At 51.7% G+C, this 17,692-nt stretch overlaps 1 protein-coding gene across 2 annotated transcripts in view; it reads right to left on the bottom strand.

Annotated features, from left to right (window-relative positions):
- Positions 1 to 995: 995 nt before the first annotated feature.
- RBPMS2 (RNA binding protein, mRNA processing factor 2) overlaps positions 996 to 17,692 on the bottom strand; it is a 48,291-nt gene continuing 31,594 nt past the window's right edge. Inside the window, exons 7-9 of one of the 2 annotated variants that reach the window (XR_004647345.1) lie at positions 14,971 to 15,124; positions 3,001 to 3,070; positions 996 to 2,238 (exon numbers count right to left, since the gene is read on the bottom strand). Coding sequence is in view for 1 of the 2 variants with exons in the window: in XM_034783043.1 (XP_034638934.1) it covers positions 3,008 to 3,070 (63 nt within the window). In the remaining variant the exon portion in view is untranslated. The remainder of the gene's footprint in view (positions 2,239 to 3,000; positions 3,071 to 14,970; positions 15,125 to 17,692) is intronic. The other variant, XM_034783043.1, reaches the window with a different exon arrangement.

The following is a 17,692-nucleotide window of genomic DNA, read 5'->3' as shown; positions in this document are numbered from 1 at the left end:
TGTTCTACTTTGCGGAAGCCACTGCCTCAGCTCTCCCCTTATGAGTTTAGTGGCAGTCATTTCACAGGCATGGCCCCACAAGGGACTGTGGGGAAGACACATCATGCAGACATGCCAACATCCTACCACTTCAAGAGGCTCTTGCAATGCTTTCCTCTACATGTTAAGTGACTGAGGAAGGACCCCCACCCCCAACAACTAGAAGTAGGTCAGAGCCTGAAGCATCCACTCAGCCACAGAGTGCTTCTCCTGCAAAGCCAAACGGGAAAGAGGCTTGGGAATGAAGAAGTCCCTCTGACCTAGGAGAAACCACGGTGTACACATAGCAGGGCTGTGAAGACAATGCAGGCAGTGAGGTGAAGTATCTCCATGCAGGCAGACTCTGACACTGAGTGAAGCTCAAGGAGCTTTTGAGAGTGAAGGAGCAGGTCACTGACTGAGCAAGGTCACAACCCTTTGCAGACATCAGCCAGGGGTGCCCCAGAGTGGCTAGAAAGGTGCCCACTCAGTGCCCTTGCCTTGGCATGCCCCATGCTGAATTTGACTGGGAGGGGCAGTCTGGAGGATTTCTGCTGAGAGGCAGTCACAGCATGTGATCACAAGAACCAGGAGACACTTGAGGTGACAGACACTGGAGGCTCCTAGCTTGCAGGGGGAGAAAGTCACTCTAGAGCTGGTAAATTTGTGGCTTTTCAGAGAACCAATCAAGCTACTGCCAATTCGAGTGCGCAAACTAACCCAAGCACTTTCTGCCATGAAAGATTGAGAGTTTGTCCGTTTCTACCAGAATGCCTGTGTTCTTCCACTGACTTGCTCTGTGACCTTAGAAAAGGTCACTCAACCCTGGTGCCTCCCTTTCCTTACCTACGATGGGCATGGCAGACCTGCCTCCTAGGGGAGGCACAGGGCTCCTCTCAGGCTGAGGTGCTTTGAGAGTTCTGGTGCTTAGAAGAAAAGACCACAGACAACAGAAAAGAGTCACAGCAGCCTCTGGGTATATTTTTTGCATTTCATATATTATCCAGTTTCACATTCTCATAGGATCAGCAATTCTATAGCAACTTATTCTCAGAAGTCTTAATACAAGCAAGACAGCCATGGTTGTATATAATACTTAAGCACTTCAATACCAAGCAATAAGATGCTAAAATAAAAAACAAAAATTGCACAGTTTGTTTACTAAGCCTGACGGAATCATTGTTACAGAAAAAACTTCTTTCAAGCTTTTAACTAAACATTAACTTATTTTACCGGATTACAGTTTCTCTTCAATAATTGCACACGAAAAAAACACACAAAAATTCTTTGATGCATAAATATTTCCTTATTACACATAGTACAAAAATACTCGTACTTTTTGTTCTGAATTCCCATAAGGATAGCTGATTTGGCAACACTGGAATCTCTCCAATCAGAAGGATGTGGGGGGAGGGAGGAGGAGAAGGAGGAGAGAGGGAGAAAAGAGTTATAACAGCTGTAAAATATCTAAGTCTGAGGAAAAAAGATAACCCTGACTTTTTTAAAAAACAGAGAAGAGACCAGACAAGAAAAGAAACCCAGTGCATTGTACTCTAAACAAACATTTTTCAAAAATCTTCTGGTCGGACTGGAGAACGTGGGGTGGGGGAGGTGGACGAGGAGGGGTGAGACAAGGATAGTATTTTTGAAAGCCAAGTCTTCACAGAAGCAAGATGAAAAACCTTGCTGGATCAATAGTTAGGCCAAGACCTGTTGCTACAGTTACACAAATGCTAAAACAAACTTATACACTCACACATACACAAGTTAAGTGTTTTAAATTCATGCCAGAAAACATGCAAAACTGATTGTCTTTCATTTCCTTCAGCAGAGCTGCATAAAGTTGAGGGCAAGGCAGCCTGAGTATTGCTCTGTACAGCTAGGCCTCATTTGACACCAGTGTCTTGGTAGGGACAAACCCGTCTGTTACCACCAGGATTGAGTCCCTCCATCTAGGCTTCAGTGGCGCAGGAAGGAGAAACTCAGTCTGGGAATCTGTTAGGAGGGGAGGGGAGGGAAGGGGAGGACAGGCAGAATGCAGTCCACTGAGCTGGGTATGGATAGATGCACAGTCTAACAGGGAAGCCCACAAGGCTGTACCAGGAGAAATGTGACATTACTGCAGAGTGTCCACAAACCAAACGGATTTTGATGGATCCATTGCTTCATCCCTGGCACATCGCTCCAGGAGAGACAAAGAAGGGAACAAGCCAAGAGACTCTGGAACATAAGAGAAGAGCAATGCTCAGTGTGCCCTGTAATTCATTTACCAGGCCATTGTGATTACCTGCAGGGCAGATAGTGTGTTCACCCTCACCACAGGACACAGCAAGTGACAGGCTGCCTCCTTCCTGCTGAAGTGGTAACATTAAGCAGTGCTAGAGCTCTGTCCAAGTGAGAGTGTTACCCAGGCACTCACGTTAAGGAGTGGGTTTGGAGAATAGTTGTGCTGGACTTGCAGCAGGCATGATGGGACTCAAAGTTCACTACCAGGATCTTCAGTTTTACACACTTACTCTTAGTTACCTTTAAGGATTCTGCAAGCCAGCTGCAATCTGAGTGAGCAGATCTGACATTCAGACCCTTAATGCAACACATCCAGGCCAATGTTTAGTATTAATTTGGCCACAGTTTCCTATGCAGTCCTCGGGTTGGGGTCAGTGTATTTACACACCAGCTGTTGGGAACAAGAAGGCCCCAGAACTCATGCAGTTAGTAGAGGAAGACAGAAAAGGGAATTCTGCTACTCCAGTCCCTGCATCATCTAAGCAAGATGCTGTAGGAGAGGTGTGGGCTATTGAGAACACTTGCCACTCTGCCTGGATGAGTGACTCTTCCCTCCACAATGATATATACAAGTCCCATTCAAGGCAGCACCGCAAGTCCAGGCCAGATTTTCATGCAGCCTGGAGGTCAGGAATGCAAGGATCCAGACCAGATAGCAGCACTGGCCCAGGCCCACTTCCAAGCAAACATACTTACTGAAGAACTAACAAAACTGACGAGACTTCCATCCTTGCTGGGTAGCTTCAGAGGGAGGATACCAGCGCATCTGGAAGAGAAAGCCATTCTGCTACTGTGATATCATGTCGCACTGAGACTAGAGACTGGGAGTTGAACACCCCTTTGCACCACAGAGCGCCAGTTCCACCCAGCACATGGGGGAGAGTGGCCTCCAGACCAAATACCTGGATGCTGTCCCTCAGGAGGGCCTGCTACTACCATTATGACTGCATGCAGCTATCCAGACCCCAGCACCACCAAGGGCTCTTGTACCAGTTGAGCTTAAGTTACTGTGAGATAAGTCAGAAGACTCCTATTCCCATTTTAGGCCCTTTAGCCGAAGAGAGCCTCTTCCCCCATTTAGCAGGGCCGGCTCCAGGCACCAGCTTAACAAGCAGGTGCTTGGAGCGGCCAAGGGAGAGGGGCGGCACCTGCGGCAATTCGGCGGAGGCAGGTCCCTCACTCCCTCTAGGAGCGAAGGACCTGCTGCTGAACTGCTGCCACCGATTGTGGCTTCCCCCCCCCCTTTAAATTGCTGCTGCTGTTCATGCCCCCCCCCCCCCCCCCCAACGCTTGAGGCAGCAGAAATGCTGGAGCCGGCCCTGCCATTTAGCACCTAAGATTTGGCTTTAGGAATGGGGCCAATATGGAGTTCAGCCAAGATATGGAAGTGGTCTGGATTTGGGACAATCTTAGCTGCCCCCTCCAAGGGCACACAGGCTGGCATTGCCAGTACATCAGTACAACAGGAGCATGGCTTGGCATCCAGAGTTGTTAGAAGCCATCTTGGTAGGAGCCCACAATAGCGGGCCTGTCAAACCTGCAGCATCATAGTCCTTGTCTTAACACACTAACAAATCATTAACCAGAGTACTCCTGTTCACACCACTCAGATTTGAGTCTAAGACCAAGCACAACAATCTGCCTTTTTTAGGCCTGTATATCATAAGCCCTGGCAACAGTTTCCTATGGGAGTTTACCTGGGGGTTTGGGAAGTGAGACACTTCAACACCATTAGAGTGAGGGGGTCCTTTCACACCACCCACTTCTAATAGAGCTGGGGAGAAAGATTTCCTATGAACGAAGCGGGAGCCACCAGCTGACTGCCATGCACTCCTCTGAAAAGATCACTCATGGAGTCACCGTTAAGGGCAAGTACATTAGATAGCAGCAAGACAGACTAGCATGGAGGCGGCGCGCACAGGTTGTTACAAGATGCACAGGCTACAGAGTTTGGGGATAGAAAGCTTCTCAAGTTGGCCTGCTGAGTTCCAGCTGTACAGGAAGTGTCTAACACTGCAACTCATGAGGAAGCTGGGGGAGGGGAAGGGGGTTTCCCTATTGCTTATCTAGATTGAGCTATGACATCAAGTTAGTCACAAATTCTCACTGACTCAAACCTTAAAACTAAGGACATGAGAGACTCTGGGTGGAAGGAGGTAGAGAACCAATGCCCAGCAGCCCTGGTTAGCATTAGGGAAGGAATCTTAGGGTATAGTTGCGAGAGGAGCAACACTGATCAGTCAGGAGATGCTCAAGCCACCAGCAAGGATGCTGGGGGTTATCAAGCCATCTGGCATTTTTGAAGACCCCAGCAGGGTACATCACAGTAATTATACTAGTGATCCTGGCACATGGAACTGATAGGTCACCTGCTGTGGCATCCCTGCTTCATGCTTGCCTATGGCAAGGCATGCCCACACATCTACCCACACACCCATTTCACCAGGGCCTGCAATCCTGCCCCCAGGAGAGAAACCTGAAGGACAAGCCTGACCCCATCAACTTAGACAGCTAGTACAAGATGAGGACATGCCCCTTGGCACAGCTGAGAGTCACAGGGCCCACTTGCTGCTTTCCCCTTCACTAAGTGGACCAGACCCAGCACTGCAACCCCACTCCCAGTCACTGGCTCAGTAAACTGGGAGGCCAGTTGAGAACTTTTGCTGGAGTAAAAATAGAAATAGAAATAAGATGGGCAGAACAGGCATCTGGCCATCTGCTTTCATCCAGCCTGCTAACAGGGATATTTGATCCAGTGACAAGGCTATGACATATGGACAAGTGTCACTAGGACTCAGAGGTGCTTGTGACTGAGTTTCCCCATGAGGGCCATGTCCATAGCACAAGGAGGGGTGCTCTAGAACAGCCATGACCTGGTGGATAGCTGCTACTTGTGGATTGGGAGCCTTGGCCAATATCAAGACCTGATGTCCCATAGCTTCCTCCCCCAGCAGGAGGACACTGCAGCACCAGCCTAGTGGGATCAGCCCTAGAGAAGGGGGTGCACCCAGGATCCTGGGAGCAGTCAGAAGTGGGAAGGCGTTACCATGATGCAGCAAATAAGGAAGACAGAAACATTCCCTGGGTCTCAAGGTGACCTGCCCCACTGCCTTGGGCTGGTCATCTCCCAGCCTGCCCTTGGAGATGCCACATACCTAAGCCAAGTGTACACAGCCCCTAGAGCTGAAGGGCTGTGCCACTCTGAATGGGGAAGCTCCCAGAGGACAGTCACTGGATAATCCCAGCTCCACTGGGGGGAAATGAGGCTAGAATCCTGGCAGGAGAAGAGCAAAGAGACTGCACAGGCCACTACCAAGCTAGAATGTCTATTTAGATCAGGTTAGCAGAAGGTCCTTTACCTTCTAATTCCTCCACTAGAGGGCAGCACCATACTCCTGCCCCATGTTTCTTTAGTTAAATGCCCATTCACCTGCTAACAGCTGGCACTGCATAGCCCTGCAAGGTGCCAGCCTCATCACTTACCAAGCATCAGTGCTAAGGATGAGCTAGAACTGTGCACCTGGGCCTCTTATAGCATTGGACTGAGAATGGCAGCGTCAGGAAAACTGTCCGTTTCAAAGGGAGACGCTGCAGAGTTATAGGAGCAGATGATTGTGTCCAGGCTGCTGGCAAATGGCACCTTCCCTGTGGTAGAGGCTCTAGGAGACACCACTAGGAGAAGTTACCTTGGAAGAGTCTGCAATACAGTTCCACCTCCAGTCTGAGGAATGTGTGGGGGTGCTCTCACTTGAAGTTTAGAGCTGTAGCTGCAGCCTGCGCAGGGTTAAGCCAGTTACTCCCAAGCTAATCCCTTACAGCCAGCTGCTTGCAATAGGCATGCTAGAAAGCAATGGTTTGTATTAGTCACTATGCTGGCTCTCACGCAGGCCAGGCTGGGGGATGCCACAGGAAGCGCATCAAGAGAGCTAGTCCATGTTTGATGAAAGCTCTGCAAGCAGAGACTGTGCACCTCTGGGTGCCAGGCGGGTGTTGGCATGCTGGGAGAATGAGGCCGACCGCAGACAGATGAAGACAACTGGAGATTTTCCAGCCCAAGTGCTGAAAAGCCAGACCCCTCCATCCTGCTGCACAGACCTTCCTGGAGGTTGTTTTGAGAGCCCAGGCCTGGTAGTGGTACAGGCAGTAAACCTGCCCTGTGCTGTGGCCTCTCCACAAAAGGAACAAGCTGTTCCCAGAACAGACTCAGTAGTTCTTAAAGTAGATTCCAAGACTGCCTTGTGTACATGTGTACAGCAAGTCTTACTGTGCAGGTAGGACACTGGAGTCCTAATATTAACTCCTTTCCAGCAATCCACTGGATTGCTACAGAAAAATGCCATTCAGAGGCTGTGCTGGAAGCCCCCCTTGATGGGAGGGGTTTGCAACTGGGCTGGCTGACAGACCCCCTGCTTAGATAGTCACTGAGCATATTGCATCATCTAGCTAGATAGCAGGAAAGCTGGAGGAGTCTTCCACCCTGTGGCGTAGGTGTTCTGGGCAATCCTCTTACGGGAGGAGCTCCTCCTCCTGAGGACAGAGGCCAAGGGGCTCAGCTGTGAATTTATGCTCTTTCCTTTGACACATTTGCTGCCTTGCCCCCACCCCTACTTGACAGCAATAGGGTCAGTCAGGAACAGCCTTTCAAGCTTAAAAGGTTGGTACAGGCTGGGGCAGGGTGAGCAGACTGAAGCTGCATTTGAGCCCAAGAAGTGCAGTTCAGAACCAAGCCTTCCCAGCATTGGGATCTGGGGCTCATTTGGCCCATCAGGGAGATGGGATGTCTGGGGTTTGAGATTGGGCCAAGAATTTCACAGCCCTGTAAGACAGCATTCTGCATTGATTGAGCCATAACACCTGCAGCCCTCTTTCGAGAAGAGAGAGAAATCACTCCCAGGAGATGCAATGGAAGTGGACTTGAGCTACTGCAGGCAGCCACATGGTCCTGGACTGAGTTACTTTTGTGGTAGCTGAAACCAGCTGAGATTGTCAGAGCTAGAGCATTGCTATGATCACAATGTCAAAGTTCAGAGGCTGGATTGACAGCCACAGAGACTGGGGTGCTGTGGGTTACAGGACAGGAACAGCAGAGGCTGAGGGGGAAGTCCTCCCCCCTCCTCTTCTCCTGCAACAGCCCCTCTAATCTAGCCTAGTGGGATGACTGAGGCTAATGGCCCTGTTAGTCTCTGGCCCCTTTTGAAACCGCTGATGAGTCCAGTTCCAAGTGGACTTCTTGTGCCAGTCACATGCATGGTGCTTCAGACATAGCAGGACCATCACTGCCCTGGTTGAGCTTGCAATCAAAGCCTCTGTTCCCACTTGTCATTGACACTCAGGTCACTTCATGTTGTGTGCATTCATTCATTTTAAGGCTAACTGGCATCCACAATATGGCAGCCACTCAGACATGGCTCCTCATCTACAGGTGAAAGTTAAAGCCTGAACCCTCCAGTCCCTCCCAGGCTGCAGGAAGCTCACCAGCCCAGGGCATGCAGAGGCCATGCCAGGCACTACTAGGTTGTATAATGGTAGGGTCTCCCCCCATCCTACCATAGACTCTGGACTGGATGCAGAGCCTCCAGCCAGGGGATCTGGCTTAAGTGGCATTGCCAGAGGGCAGCGGGGAGCGAGTTTCAACTAGGAAATAACTGTCACACTTCCCACATGGTACCAGTGGGAGGACAAAGGCCATAGCAAGTCCAAGCTGGAATTAGAACTCCAAGCCTCAGCCCATTAGGAACTGTCTACACTGCACACCAAGCCTGGGCTTGAATCAGGTTTGAGCCCACCCCACCGCCTCAGTCCCTTTGTTGGGCTCACATCAGCAAGCCCTCAGGACCTTGCTGGGGGAGAGGCAAGTCAGACCTGAGTCACAGCAGGACCTGGGCTCCAAGCCCCAGCATTCTGCAGTGTAGATTCAGCTCTGCTGCTTGAGCTGCGTCAGAAGACCCGAGTTGTGCAGTATGGATGTGTTGGCACAGCTGAACACCCAGGTCCAGCACTTGTAAACCCAGGTGTTTCCAAGCCTATGCTTGAGCATCCCACAGACCTGGTTTACAATGCAGTGTAGACAAGTTTGTAGACCATCATGCCCATCCTCTTCAGGAAGATGCAGTCCTATTGTGGTGAGCCACCAGGGCCTAACTTTCCAGAGCCTTCACCTGGGGCAATTCCCTCCCTTGCTGCTTATCCTCTCCCTCTTAAGTAGCTCTCTCCTGGTCCCACTGCCCCAGGGAGAGGGAATCCCTGTGAGCCACAGGTGTTGAATCCAGATACAGATTCAAATTAGGGCCAGTCACTGCTGCTCCTTGCCAGTTACTGTGATGTCACATTTCAGAGTCCTCCTCCCTTAAATGTCCCTCCACACAGGGACAGCTAGAGTTTATACAAGTGTCCCATAATCCATGTCCTCTGTCCCTCCCCCAGACCATCTGGAATTAGTTTCTTCCATCCTCCATTTACTGTGCAGTGCAACTCTAACCCAGGCCAGCAGCCTCTGCTGCAGAGAGGCTCCAGCCCTAGAACGGAGCTGGGCCTCCTTTGCAGGGGGCTGAGGAGACTGGCTCTTGTAGAACCAGGCAGCAGCGACCAAGTACAAAGTACACAAGGCTGCAATCCCTGCCAAAGGGGGTCCTAAATCTAGCCCTTGTTCAGTCTCTAGCAGAGAGTAGTGTGTCATCACTGCAGAAATAATCTGGGCTCTTATCCAGGTTTCACCCTTAACTCCTCCCAGCATCCACACACAAGTCTGAAGTAGCTTTGAGGTGCTTTAAGCCAGGCAAGTGTGCCCAGTTCAGAGTTTAAACCCCACATGGCCTGCACAGCACTGGGGACATCCACCTTCTCGCCTGCTACCCAGAGGCTCATACCAAGCATCCCCTACTGACTAGGGCTGGAAGAGACACCAGCTTTAGCCCTAGGGGAGCAGTGTATTCTGAGCACCTACTAGCCCCCTCTTGGCCTGGCAGAAGATGCCACTACTGCCTGCACCTGCCTCCAAGATGGAATTGCTGAAGACTAGCTCCCCTGCTTGGAGTGGGAAAGGCTGCAGGAACCTCCATGAGGAAGACCTCAGGATTGTTTCTTGGACTGTGGCTAGAACAGACATACAGCAAGGATGTGCATGCCATCTTCATGTGTAAAGGACAAATGGGCTGGGAGAAAAGCCACATTCCTATGATCTAGAGAAATTGACTAGTTAGAATCAAGAGAGCTGCAGCCTAGTGGGCAGTCTGAGGCAGACTCCTTTCCTGGAGGGACATGGTCAGTTCCCAGGGAAGCTTACTGAAAACAGGAGGTAGAAAATTGTAGGTATATCCCAAGACACTACTGGTTTCTGCCATTGTAGGAAGTGGAAGTGCGAATGGAGTTGAGAGCTTTGGGGGCCTACAAGTGTATCCAAGCCACTGCTCTAGTCAGATGCACAGCTGAAAGGAGAAAAATTCAAACCTGTCCTTAGCCAGTGATGGGAGGCTAGAATGGATAAAGGAGTTTCCTGAAGGCAGCAAAAGGATGCTGCTGTCTCAGTCATTTCTAGAGCCACATCAGATCAGGCTCTAGAGAGACTTCAGAGACACCAATGCAGAGTCCAGAGGGTGAGCTGCTTTTGCCTTGTTCCAGTAGAGCCTGCTATGGGATTTAGATAGAGTCTACTTCAGAGGTAGCCCTTCACAATTAGACATTTGACACAAATCCAGCTGGGATTCTCCTGTATAGAACGACTTTTGGCACTTGTTCATCCTCCAGTGCTGGCTCCAGTCCTAATGGACTGGATAGGAGAGTGAATGATGGTTTTTGGATTTGTTTGTTTGCACCATGGCCATTGGGAGAGATGATTCCAACAAAAAACAGGAGCTTTGCGGAGTCTTCCTCTGTGAGGCCACCCCACTCATACTGGGAGAGCTTCAGGACAGGGACCACATTCCTATGTCTGCACAGGACCTAGTACAATAGGGTCCTCATCCCAGGTGGAAGCTTTGGCTGCTTCCTTGGCCCAAAAGTGTTTCTGTAGGATGTGATTTAGCAAAGAGTTCTGGGCACCCAGCTCTTCATCCCTTGTCTGAGCACAGAGACCAGCGTTCCCTCAAGTTTGCTTTGCACACCACAGCTACTTGCCACTTCAGAGCATCAGCAGGGATAGATTTTAGGGTCTTCTCCAAGGGCACAGGGCTGTATCAGCAGAGGTGGTAGAGAATCTACCACCTAATAGCCCATGAGCCAGCAACCAGCATCTCACACTTGCAGCAGCTCCAAGTGCTTCCCCTGCATTGTGCAGTGCAAGATTTGAGTTTTCCTCTTGTCCTTCTGTTCGGAGAGAGGCTTTAACTCCTTGGTAATAGACAGTGATCCAAGCTGCAGTTTGACACTTCAAGTCACCTGGGAGCTGTAATGTTAGCCTCCTGGCTTCTTATATGCTGAGCTAAGATGACCCAGCCAGGCCACTGCTCTCCAACCCAGCCAGACCTGTCCCTGGATTTCTGACCAGGGAAATATTAGGACAGGTGAAAACTCACTCCAGCCTGTGGGAAGAAATTGGAATGTTTGTGGGAGGGGAGTTAAGTCACCTGACCTAACCCAATCCTCCACCTGCTCTCTGTACAGGATTCCCACTACTCAGCCCTATGGGTAAACAGTCCCTCAAAAGGATGACCAGCCCAGGGAAGCCACCTAGGGTATGTCTACACAGCAATTAGACAGCTGCAGCCTGCCTGTGATGCAGCTCCCAGGATTGGGGTTAAGGGGCTGTTTAATTGCTGTGTAGACACAAGCTCTGGGACCCTCCCATCTCACAGGGTCTAGAGTCCAAAACATCTACACAGCAGTTAAGCAGCCTGTTAGCAGGGGTCAGCTGACATGGGCCAGCCATGGGTTTAATTGCAGTGTAGACATACCTGTACACTCCTGTACCTCAGAGGCGCTAGTTACTGCCCTTTGCATTGCTTGCCACCTTGCACAGACTAGAGCTAGTTTAGTAGTTCTCAAAGGCAGGTTCAATCAAAGGTACCCATTGCAGCCTCTAGGGGACTGTACAGTAGAGTTTGCTAACAAAAAAAATCCAAGCTGTCAGCCTCAGGCCCCTTGTGCACAGTAATGAGATTGACTTTGCACCATGGCCTAGATGCCAGACTAGCTGGCTGAGGGATTGGCGGTGGACTAGCATGAATTCACAGTCCCCAGTACTGCTCCAGAGAAGTCTCCTGGAATCAGACTCAACCTGGCAGCTGCAGGCTGGAATCAGTCTCCAGATTGTGCCTCAACAGAAAAGCTGCAGCCCTGACATTCTGAGAGTGCTCAGCACAGCGCAGGCAGGAATGTGCTGTCCAGCTGCCAAGAGAGCCAGCCGTGGGCGGTTAGCGGCTGCACTTCCAGCAGGCTGCAGGTCAACATGCCAGCCACCACCCTGCCCTGCAGGCTGAGGTCTTCACAAGAGGGAGAGGAGATGCCAGATGAGCCCAGCAAGAGCCAAAGGAAGCCCTCTGCCACACAGGAGACTGGGGGAGTGGTTTCAGCTGACACTGCCTCCCTGCCATTGGGGCCAGGGCAATCCAGAGTGGAAGTCACACTGATGTGAACATCCAAGGAAAGCCAAGTACTATCAGCCCACCACCACCACCGAGCAGCAGCAGGCACTTGACTCAACCCATCTGCTCCCAGGGTGTTCCAGAGGGCTAGGATGTAAGGAGAAGCATTTGGCCAGAAGGGTCTGGCATTAGGACCATAACATGCAGCATGGAGACAGCTTGCCTGTCTGCAGCAAGAGCCTCCTAGAGCCCAGCTGGAGTGCAGGACCTGCTACACATGCCCATGCTTCCTAGCAGCCTTGGCTCTGGGGCGGCCGGAAGGAGCTGGGTGATGAGAGCACTTCTTCCCTACCAAGCACCTTCCAGGGCTGGTGCATGCATGGGCACAATTTGCTGCTCAGGAGAGGCATTTCAATGACCATTCAGGTCTCATCCACACAGTGCCTTAGGAAGGTATCTACCACTTGGGCAGGAGTCAGAATGAGATTCAGCTAGGCCTGAGCAGGCTGGTTGTAGCTGGAGAAGTAATGGCTTCCCCTCCTTTCAATAGATTCTGAAGGCCCAAGAATTCCTAGCCTGTGTTAGGCAACTAATGAAGCCCATTTTCAGACAATCCCACATGGGTACCAAGCTATGTGAATCTGGAGCACTCTCATCCTACTGGGCAGGTAACAACTGAATGTGACAGACTTGCAAAGGCAGGACATTATGCTGGACTAGATGTTGGTTCCCAGCCAATTATTAGAGCCACTCTGCATTCTCTGCAGAAAGTCAGAACTGCTAACAGGTAACAGTCACTGCCTTCTTCAGAGGAAGAAGCTGGACCTCATATTGAAAAGGACAATTGTGCACCAGACTCTCAAAGCCAATGCAACACAAGCTCTCCAGCTCCAGGCTCTCCTCTGTTGGGAAAGGGTCAGATGGGTTTGGCTTCCTACATGAGATTAACGTCCTGGATACTCTGCAGATGGCTTCAGACCAGGACTCAACAGTCCTATGGCCCTGGAAGCTCACCCCCAAGATACCAATTGTTATGGGTCACCTCAGCACTCACACTACTTGGCCTTTCTGCCACCCAGCCACATGGCATAGCTGAAGTCACTGTACAGCACTACAATGGCTCTGTCCTCTTCAGCAGGAGCTGGAGAGCTATTTGAGCATCTGCTCTTCTCCAGAGACACCACCTGCAGTCCCCCAGGATCTGTCCCACCTACCTAACCCTGCCGCCCCCTCCCCCACCCCCACCCCCCACACACACTCCACTGACATCTACCTGCTGGCAGGTCACCGGGAACATGAATACCAGGGTAGTCAGCTGCAGCTCCTCCCTACAGATGCAGTCACCACTTTCAGTTCCAGCAGGACACTAGCCCTCAAGTGAGCAGCTGGCTCCCATTAAGCCTGGGCAAGGCAGAAATACCAGCTGGGAGGGGGAAGTGTGTAGCTAGGCACTGACCTCCCCTTCCATCGATGGGCTCTGCCTCCAGTTGTCGGAAAGCCTCAGGCTCTGCTGCCTCCTCACCAAGTCTGGAGGGCCAAATGTTGCATGGAGGAATCCCTTTCCCACCTCCAGCTCACTCAGGGGACAGCACCCCTTTGGAGAAGGGAGCTGACCAACGAGCCATGCATGTGTCACCTCCAGGCTGGGTAGCTCTGTGGCTGGACCCAGAGGCTGCAGCATGCCTGCTGCAGCAGCTGGCCTCTGACAGGCTGCACTGCTGGAAGAGTACATCCCCTTGTGCTCCACTCTCCACCTGCGTCCAATCTGTGTCCATGGGGAATACTTTGGCTCTTGTTTCTGGTCTTGGCTACATACAGGACTGCCAAGGCAGCCAAGAGCCAGGAGAAGGCAGGCAAGAGAAGCCAGGGTAAAGCATGAGGGAGTTGGAGAAAGGCTTCAGTGACTGAAGCCTGCTTCCAGAAGCAGGTTGGCTCACCCAGTCTGCCTGCTCTGAGCTCAATGAGGGGCTCCCTTATGGAGAGCTGTGCCACCAGGGGCCAGGCACAGGAATGTAATGCTTATTGAACAAGTTACCGATATTACAAGAGCCCCACACAGAGCCTAGGCCAGACTCTAGCAAGCACTCTGACCCTTTGACCCTGCAGCAGTAGGGGTTATAGCAGATCTTTACCTTGCACTTCTAGATCAAGCCACAGTCTGGCCCTGGACCCAGCCTGGCCTCTTCCTGAAGGGCCATGTTGGTATAGGGCAAACTGACCTGCCATGCCCATAGCAGTACCTAAACCACAGGAACCAAGGGTCCTGGTCCCCACACTGGCTCAGAGATTACTCCAGGAGCAGGAAGAGCCTCCCTGCACCTCCTCCTACTGCAATTCAGGCCAGGAGAGCCAGAGCATCCCCACACGGCGCCCTTAACCCCTCTGCATGAGCAGAGCATCATGGTGGTGGCAGATGTCCTGCTGCAAAGACCCCATGTTCTCCCCCTGCACTGGGGAACGCATTGCTGTGCTGCTCTGTGCAGCTCCCCCTCGCCCCAGATCCTCCACACCATATTAGTTAGGGCTCTCTGGAGCGGCCTTCCTGGCAACACCGGCCATCTGCCGAGAGGAGCTGAGTCCCAGGCAGGAGCTGGCTTTGTTTGCGCTAACTGGGGAGGAAAGGTGAAGGTTAGACCTGACAGCGTGGGGCTGGCTCGATCCCCTTCAGAGAGTCTGGGAGGAAGTGCCTGACAAGTGCTGTTCTCGAACGTGCACAGTAGAGGATTTAGTTGTGTGCTTCCGTCATCACGTCGCTCGCCTCCCCCACCATGTGACATGAGTGAGACAAGGGTGTGGCCAATCGCCTTGGAGGGGGTGGCTGGGGAGAGATGAACTCCTTTGATGCCTAGTAGCAGGTTTTTCCTGCCATGGTTCAATGAGGTTCCTCCCACCTTGCCCCTCAGGGCTAAGTAAATCCTAGTTTGTTGGGGAGAAGTTCAATGTAAGATGGTGCCATGCTGTGGTGCCATATTGTGCTGCCAAGTTGGAGATGTGGGTTAGAAAGAATGCCTGGCATCTCATTCCCCAGGCTCTGGTGGGTGGGTAGCGTGAGGCCCATGCACTGATCGCCAAGGAGATATGGGCTACAGAGATGGGCAGAAGCTTGCAAATCCCGCTGTGCACCCTGGAGAAGAGATGGTTACCTTACCAGTCTTTCCAGACGTGGGGGCCATCACGCTTAGGAATGAAGCTGTAGGACAGCCACTCCACTAGCGGCAATTAGGCATCACTAGGGTGTCCCATCTCCAGGGACAGCTCTGAGCTTCAGGGCTAGCCTGCGCTGGCATCATGGCTGGCGTTCACTAGGGACATCAAAGGAGGGATTTGAGAGAGGGAGGGAAGGCAGATGGGATCATTTAAGTCAGTGATTTGCCACTGTGGGAGTCCCCCTGGCAGAGGCTTGCAGCCGGCAGCATCACACAATAAGCTGTCACAGGTGCCCCAGCCCATTGGGCTATGGCATCATCTCTGGGAGGGCCACAGCAATGCCCAGATAGTATCAATAGTGAGATGGGTAATAGTCAATGAGCAGGTTACTGAAAGCTTCAGAGCTACTGGAGACCCTAGATGAGGCCCTAGACCAGCCTTATACCATCACTTGCCATTGAGCAGGAGACATGTGCACCAATCCCATAGAGCAAGCTTGGCTGAAGCTATTACAGTGAGTCACTCCTAGCATTATATCCAAGAAGGCAAATAGCATGCACCCCTCCGGCTGCCACACCACCAGGGGATGGGATCCCTCAGGGATGGGCAGATGAGCCATGTGCCTGGACAAGAGCCACATGTCACAGGTCTGGCTTTACTTGGGGTAGTTTAACAATTCGTTATGGGTTCATAGTGCACATTTTAGGTCTCCTGGCCCAAGACAGAGTTACAGGAGCATCTCCAACAGGCTATGAAGCTGCTGAAGCCCAGTGTAGGGGCACTAGGTCCCACACTTCAGGGGAACATCCAGGCAGACCAGCATTTTTGCTCACCCTGATTTCCTGGGAAGGAGCAGCTGCAGTGATGAACCTGTGGAACGGTGTATGTGCTTGTATGCTGCGTCACAGTAAGACCAGTGCCCTCTCTACTAGCCACCGTAACCAGTGTGGATGGAGGACTCTGCCAGTGGTCTGTTTTGTTGCATATTGAGAACAGGGTTTGAAGGCCACTTACTCGGCAAAGATTTTATCCACAATTCAAGAACTACAGTCCTCAAATCTAATCTCACCCCCACCCTGCAGCCCCACCCAGCTGGGCCTCTGCAGCAGCAGAGGGCTCCTGCCTATGGATTAGGTGGCTCAGAGCTGGCAGCACTAAGTAATGTTTAACTCCATAAATTTTTATTGGGCACCTGTGCACTACGTGGGAATGCCTCTGAGGACATGCCAGCTAGAGATCACAGCATGGGGAGAAACCTGGTAGTGACTCAGAGCTGCAGGAGAGGATATTCTTCCAAAACTACTTTAATGAAAAGACCTAATCAAGCTACAGTCCTTTGCCAGACACTCCTCTTCCCACTCTGGGGGCAGGGAGGGAAAGGCCAGGTGAATGCTACTTGCATGTGGATGAGCTGTACAGACTTCTACAGTTTTGAAGAAGTTAACGCATTACTGCTCCATTCTGGCTGCATTGTAGTTAGTGCAATCTGCCCAACCACCCAGCACAACATGGCAGCACTGCCTAGGGCAGAACTCCTGCTAGTGGGCATTAGCTCTAATACTGCTTCCTGCAGGGCATCTAAGGAACTCTAGACACACCAGCCCTGTAGAAGTGTAGCCAACTGAGAAGCTTTTAGAGGACTCATGAGCTAGATGGGCAGAGCTGACCTTGTAAAGCAAGTGCATTAATATCCCTCTGCATAGGTGCTGACTCCATGGGTGCTCTGGGGCTGGAGCACCCATGGAGAAAAAAGCCCCCCCCTACCAGCACCTCCTCTCCCCACACCTGCAATCAGCTGTTGTGGCATGCAGGAAGCTGGGGGGAGATGGGAGAGGAGCAAGTACATGGCATGCTCAGGGAAGGGATGGAGTGGGGGCAGGGCCTGGGGTGGAGCACCTCCCAGCACAAAGGAAAGTTGGTGCCTGTGCCCCTCTGGCTCAAGTCCTAGGGAAGGGTAGGTGAGGCTTCCTGGTCTGGGTAAGCCTCCAACTGGATTCCCCTTTCAAGGCCATTCTTGAAGCAGTTGCAGCAACTACATCTCACAACAGCCTAGGGCTGTATGGAGAGGTGCAGTATGCTGACTAATCATCTATGAACCCTAGTCATTCTAGAGTACAGTATCCCAAGTCACTACTGGCCCATTTAGGATGGGCATGTGTACTTCTGATATTTAGCAGAAGTGCAGGGACTTGAGCAACCAAGTGATTGTCAGTCAATACAAGGGCAGGCCACTGCTCAGTCCAGCCCTATGCAGCTTATTAGCCTGCTGGACCTCACCTATGTAGTAAAATGCCAAACCATTGGCTAAAGAGACCCAGCTGGGCAGAGAAGGTCTTGCCATAGTTCAGTCCTTGATGGGTCCTGATGGATAGGATACAGGACACAAGCCTACATGTGCTAATGCCTCAGAGCTACATGGCAACAACAAGAGTGACTAACCATGGCCCTTTGCTGCACATCAGCTGAACCCAGACACATTAAGACACAGCAATACACAGCTGAGGCTCCAACAAGGTTAACTATCCATGGTACCTCTATGGCCTCACAGCCCTGTGGCCCCACACTGGGAGACAGGGCTGGGCTTTTAATCCCAACTTCCAGATGGGGAAGTGAGGCAGAGCCATGGTGACTTGCTCAGGTCACCCAAGGCTATTTGTGGCAGATCAGGGGGCAATTCTTGCTCTTCCATGGTCCAGGCAGGGCTCTAACCACTGAACCTGCCT

This window comes from Trachemys scripta, chromosome 10 (genome assembly GCF_013100865.1).
Source record: "Trachemys scripta elegans isolate TJP31775 chromosome 10, CAS_Tse_1.0, whole genome shotgun sequence".
In the NCBI taxonomy this organism is placed as follows: Eukaryota; Metazoa; Chordata; order Testudines; family Emydidae; genus Trachemys; species Trachemys scripta.
The sequence above is the reverse complement of the archived record's forward strand: the minus strand, read 5'-3'. Positions and strand labels throughout refer to the sequence as shown.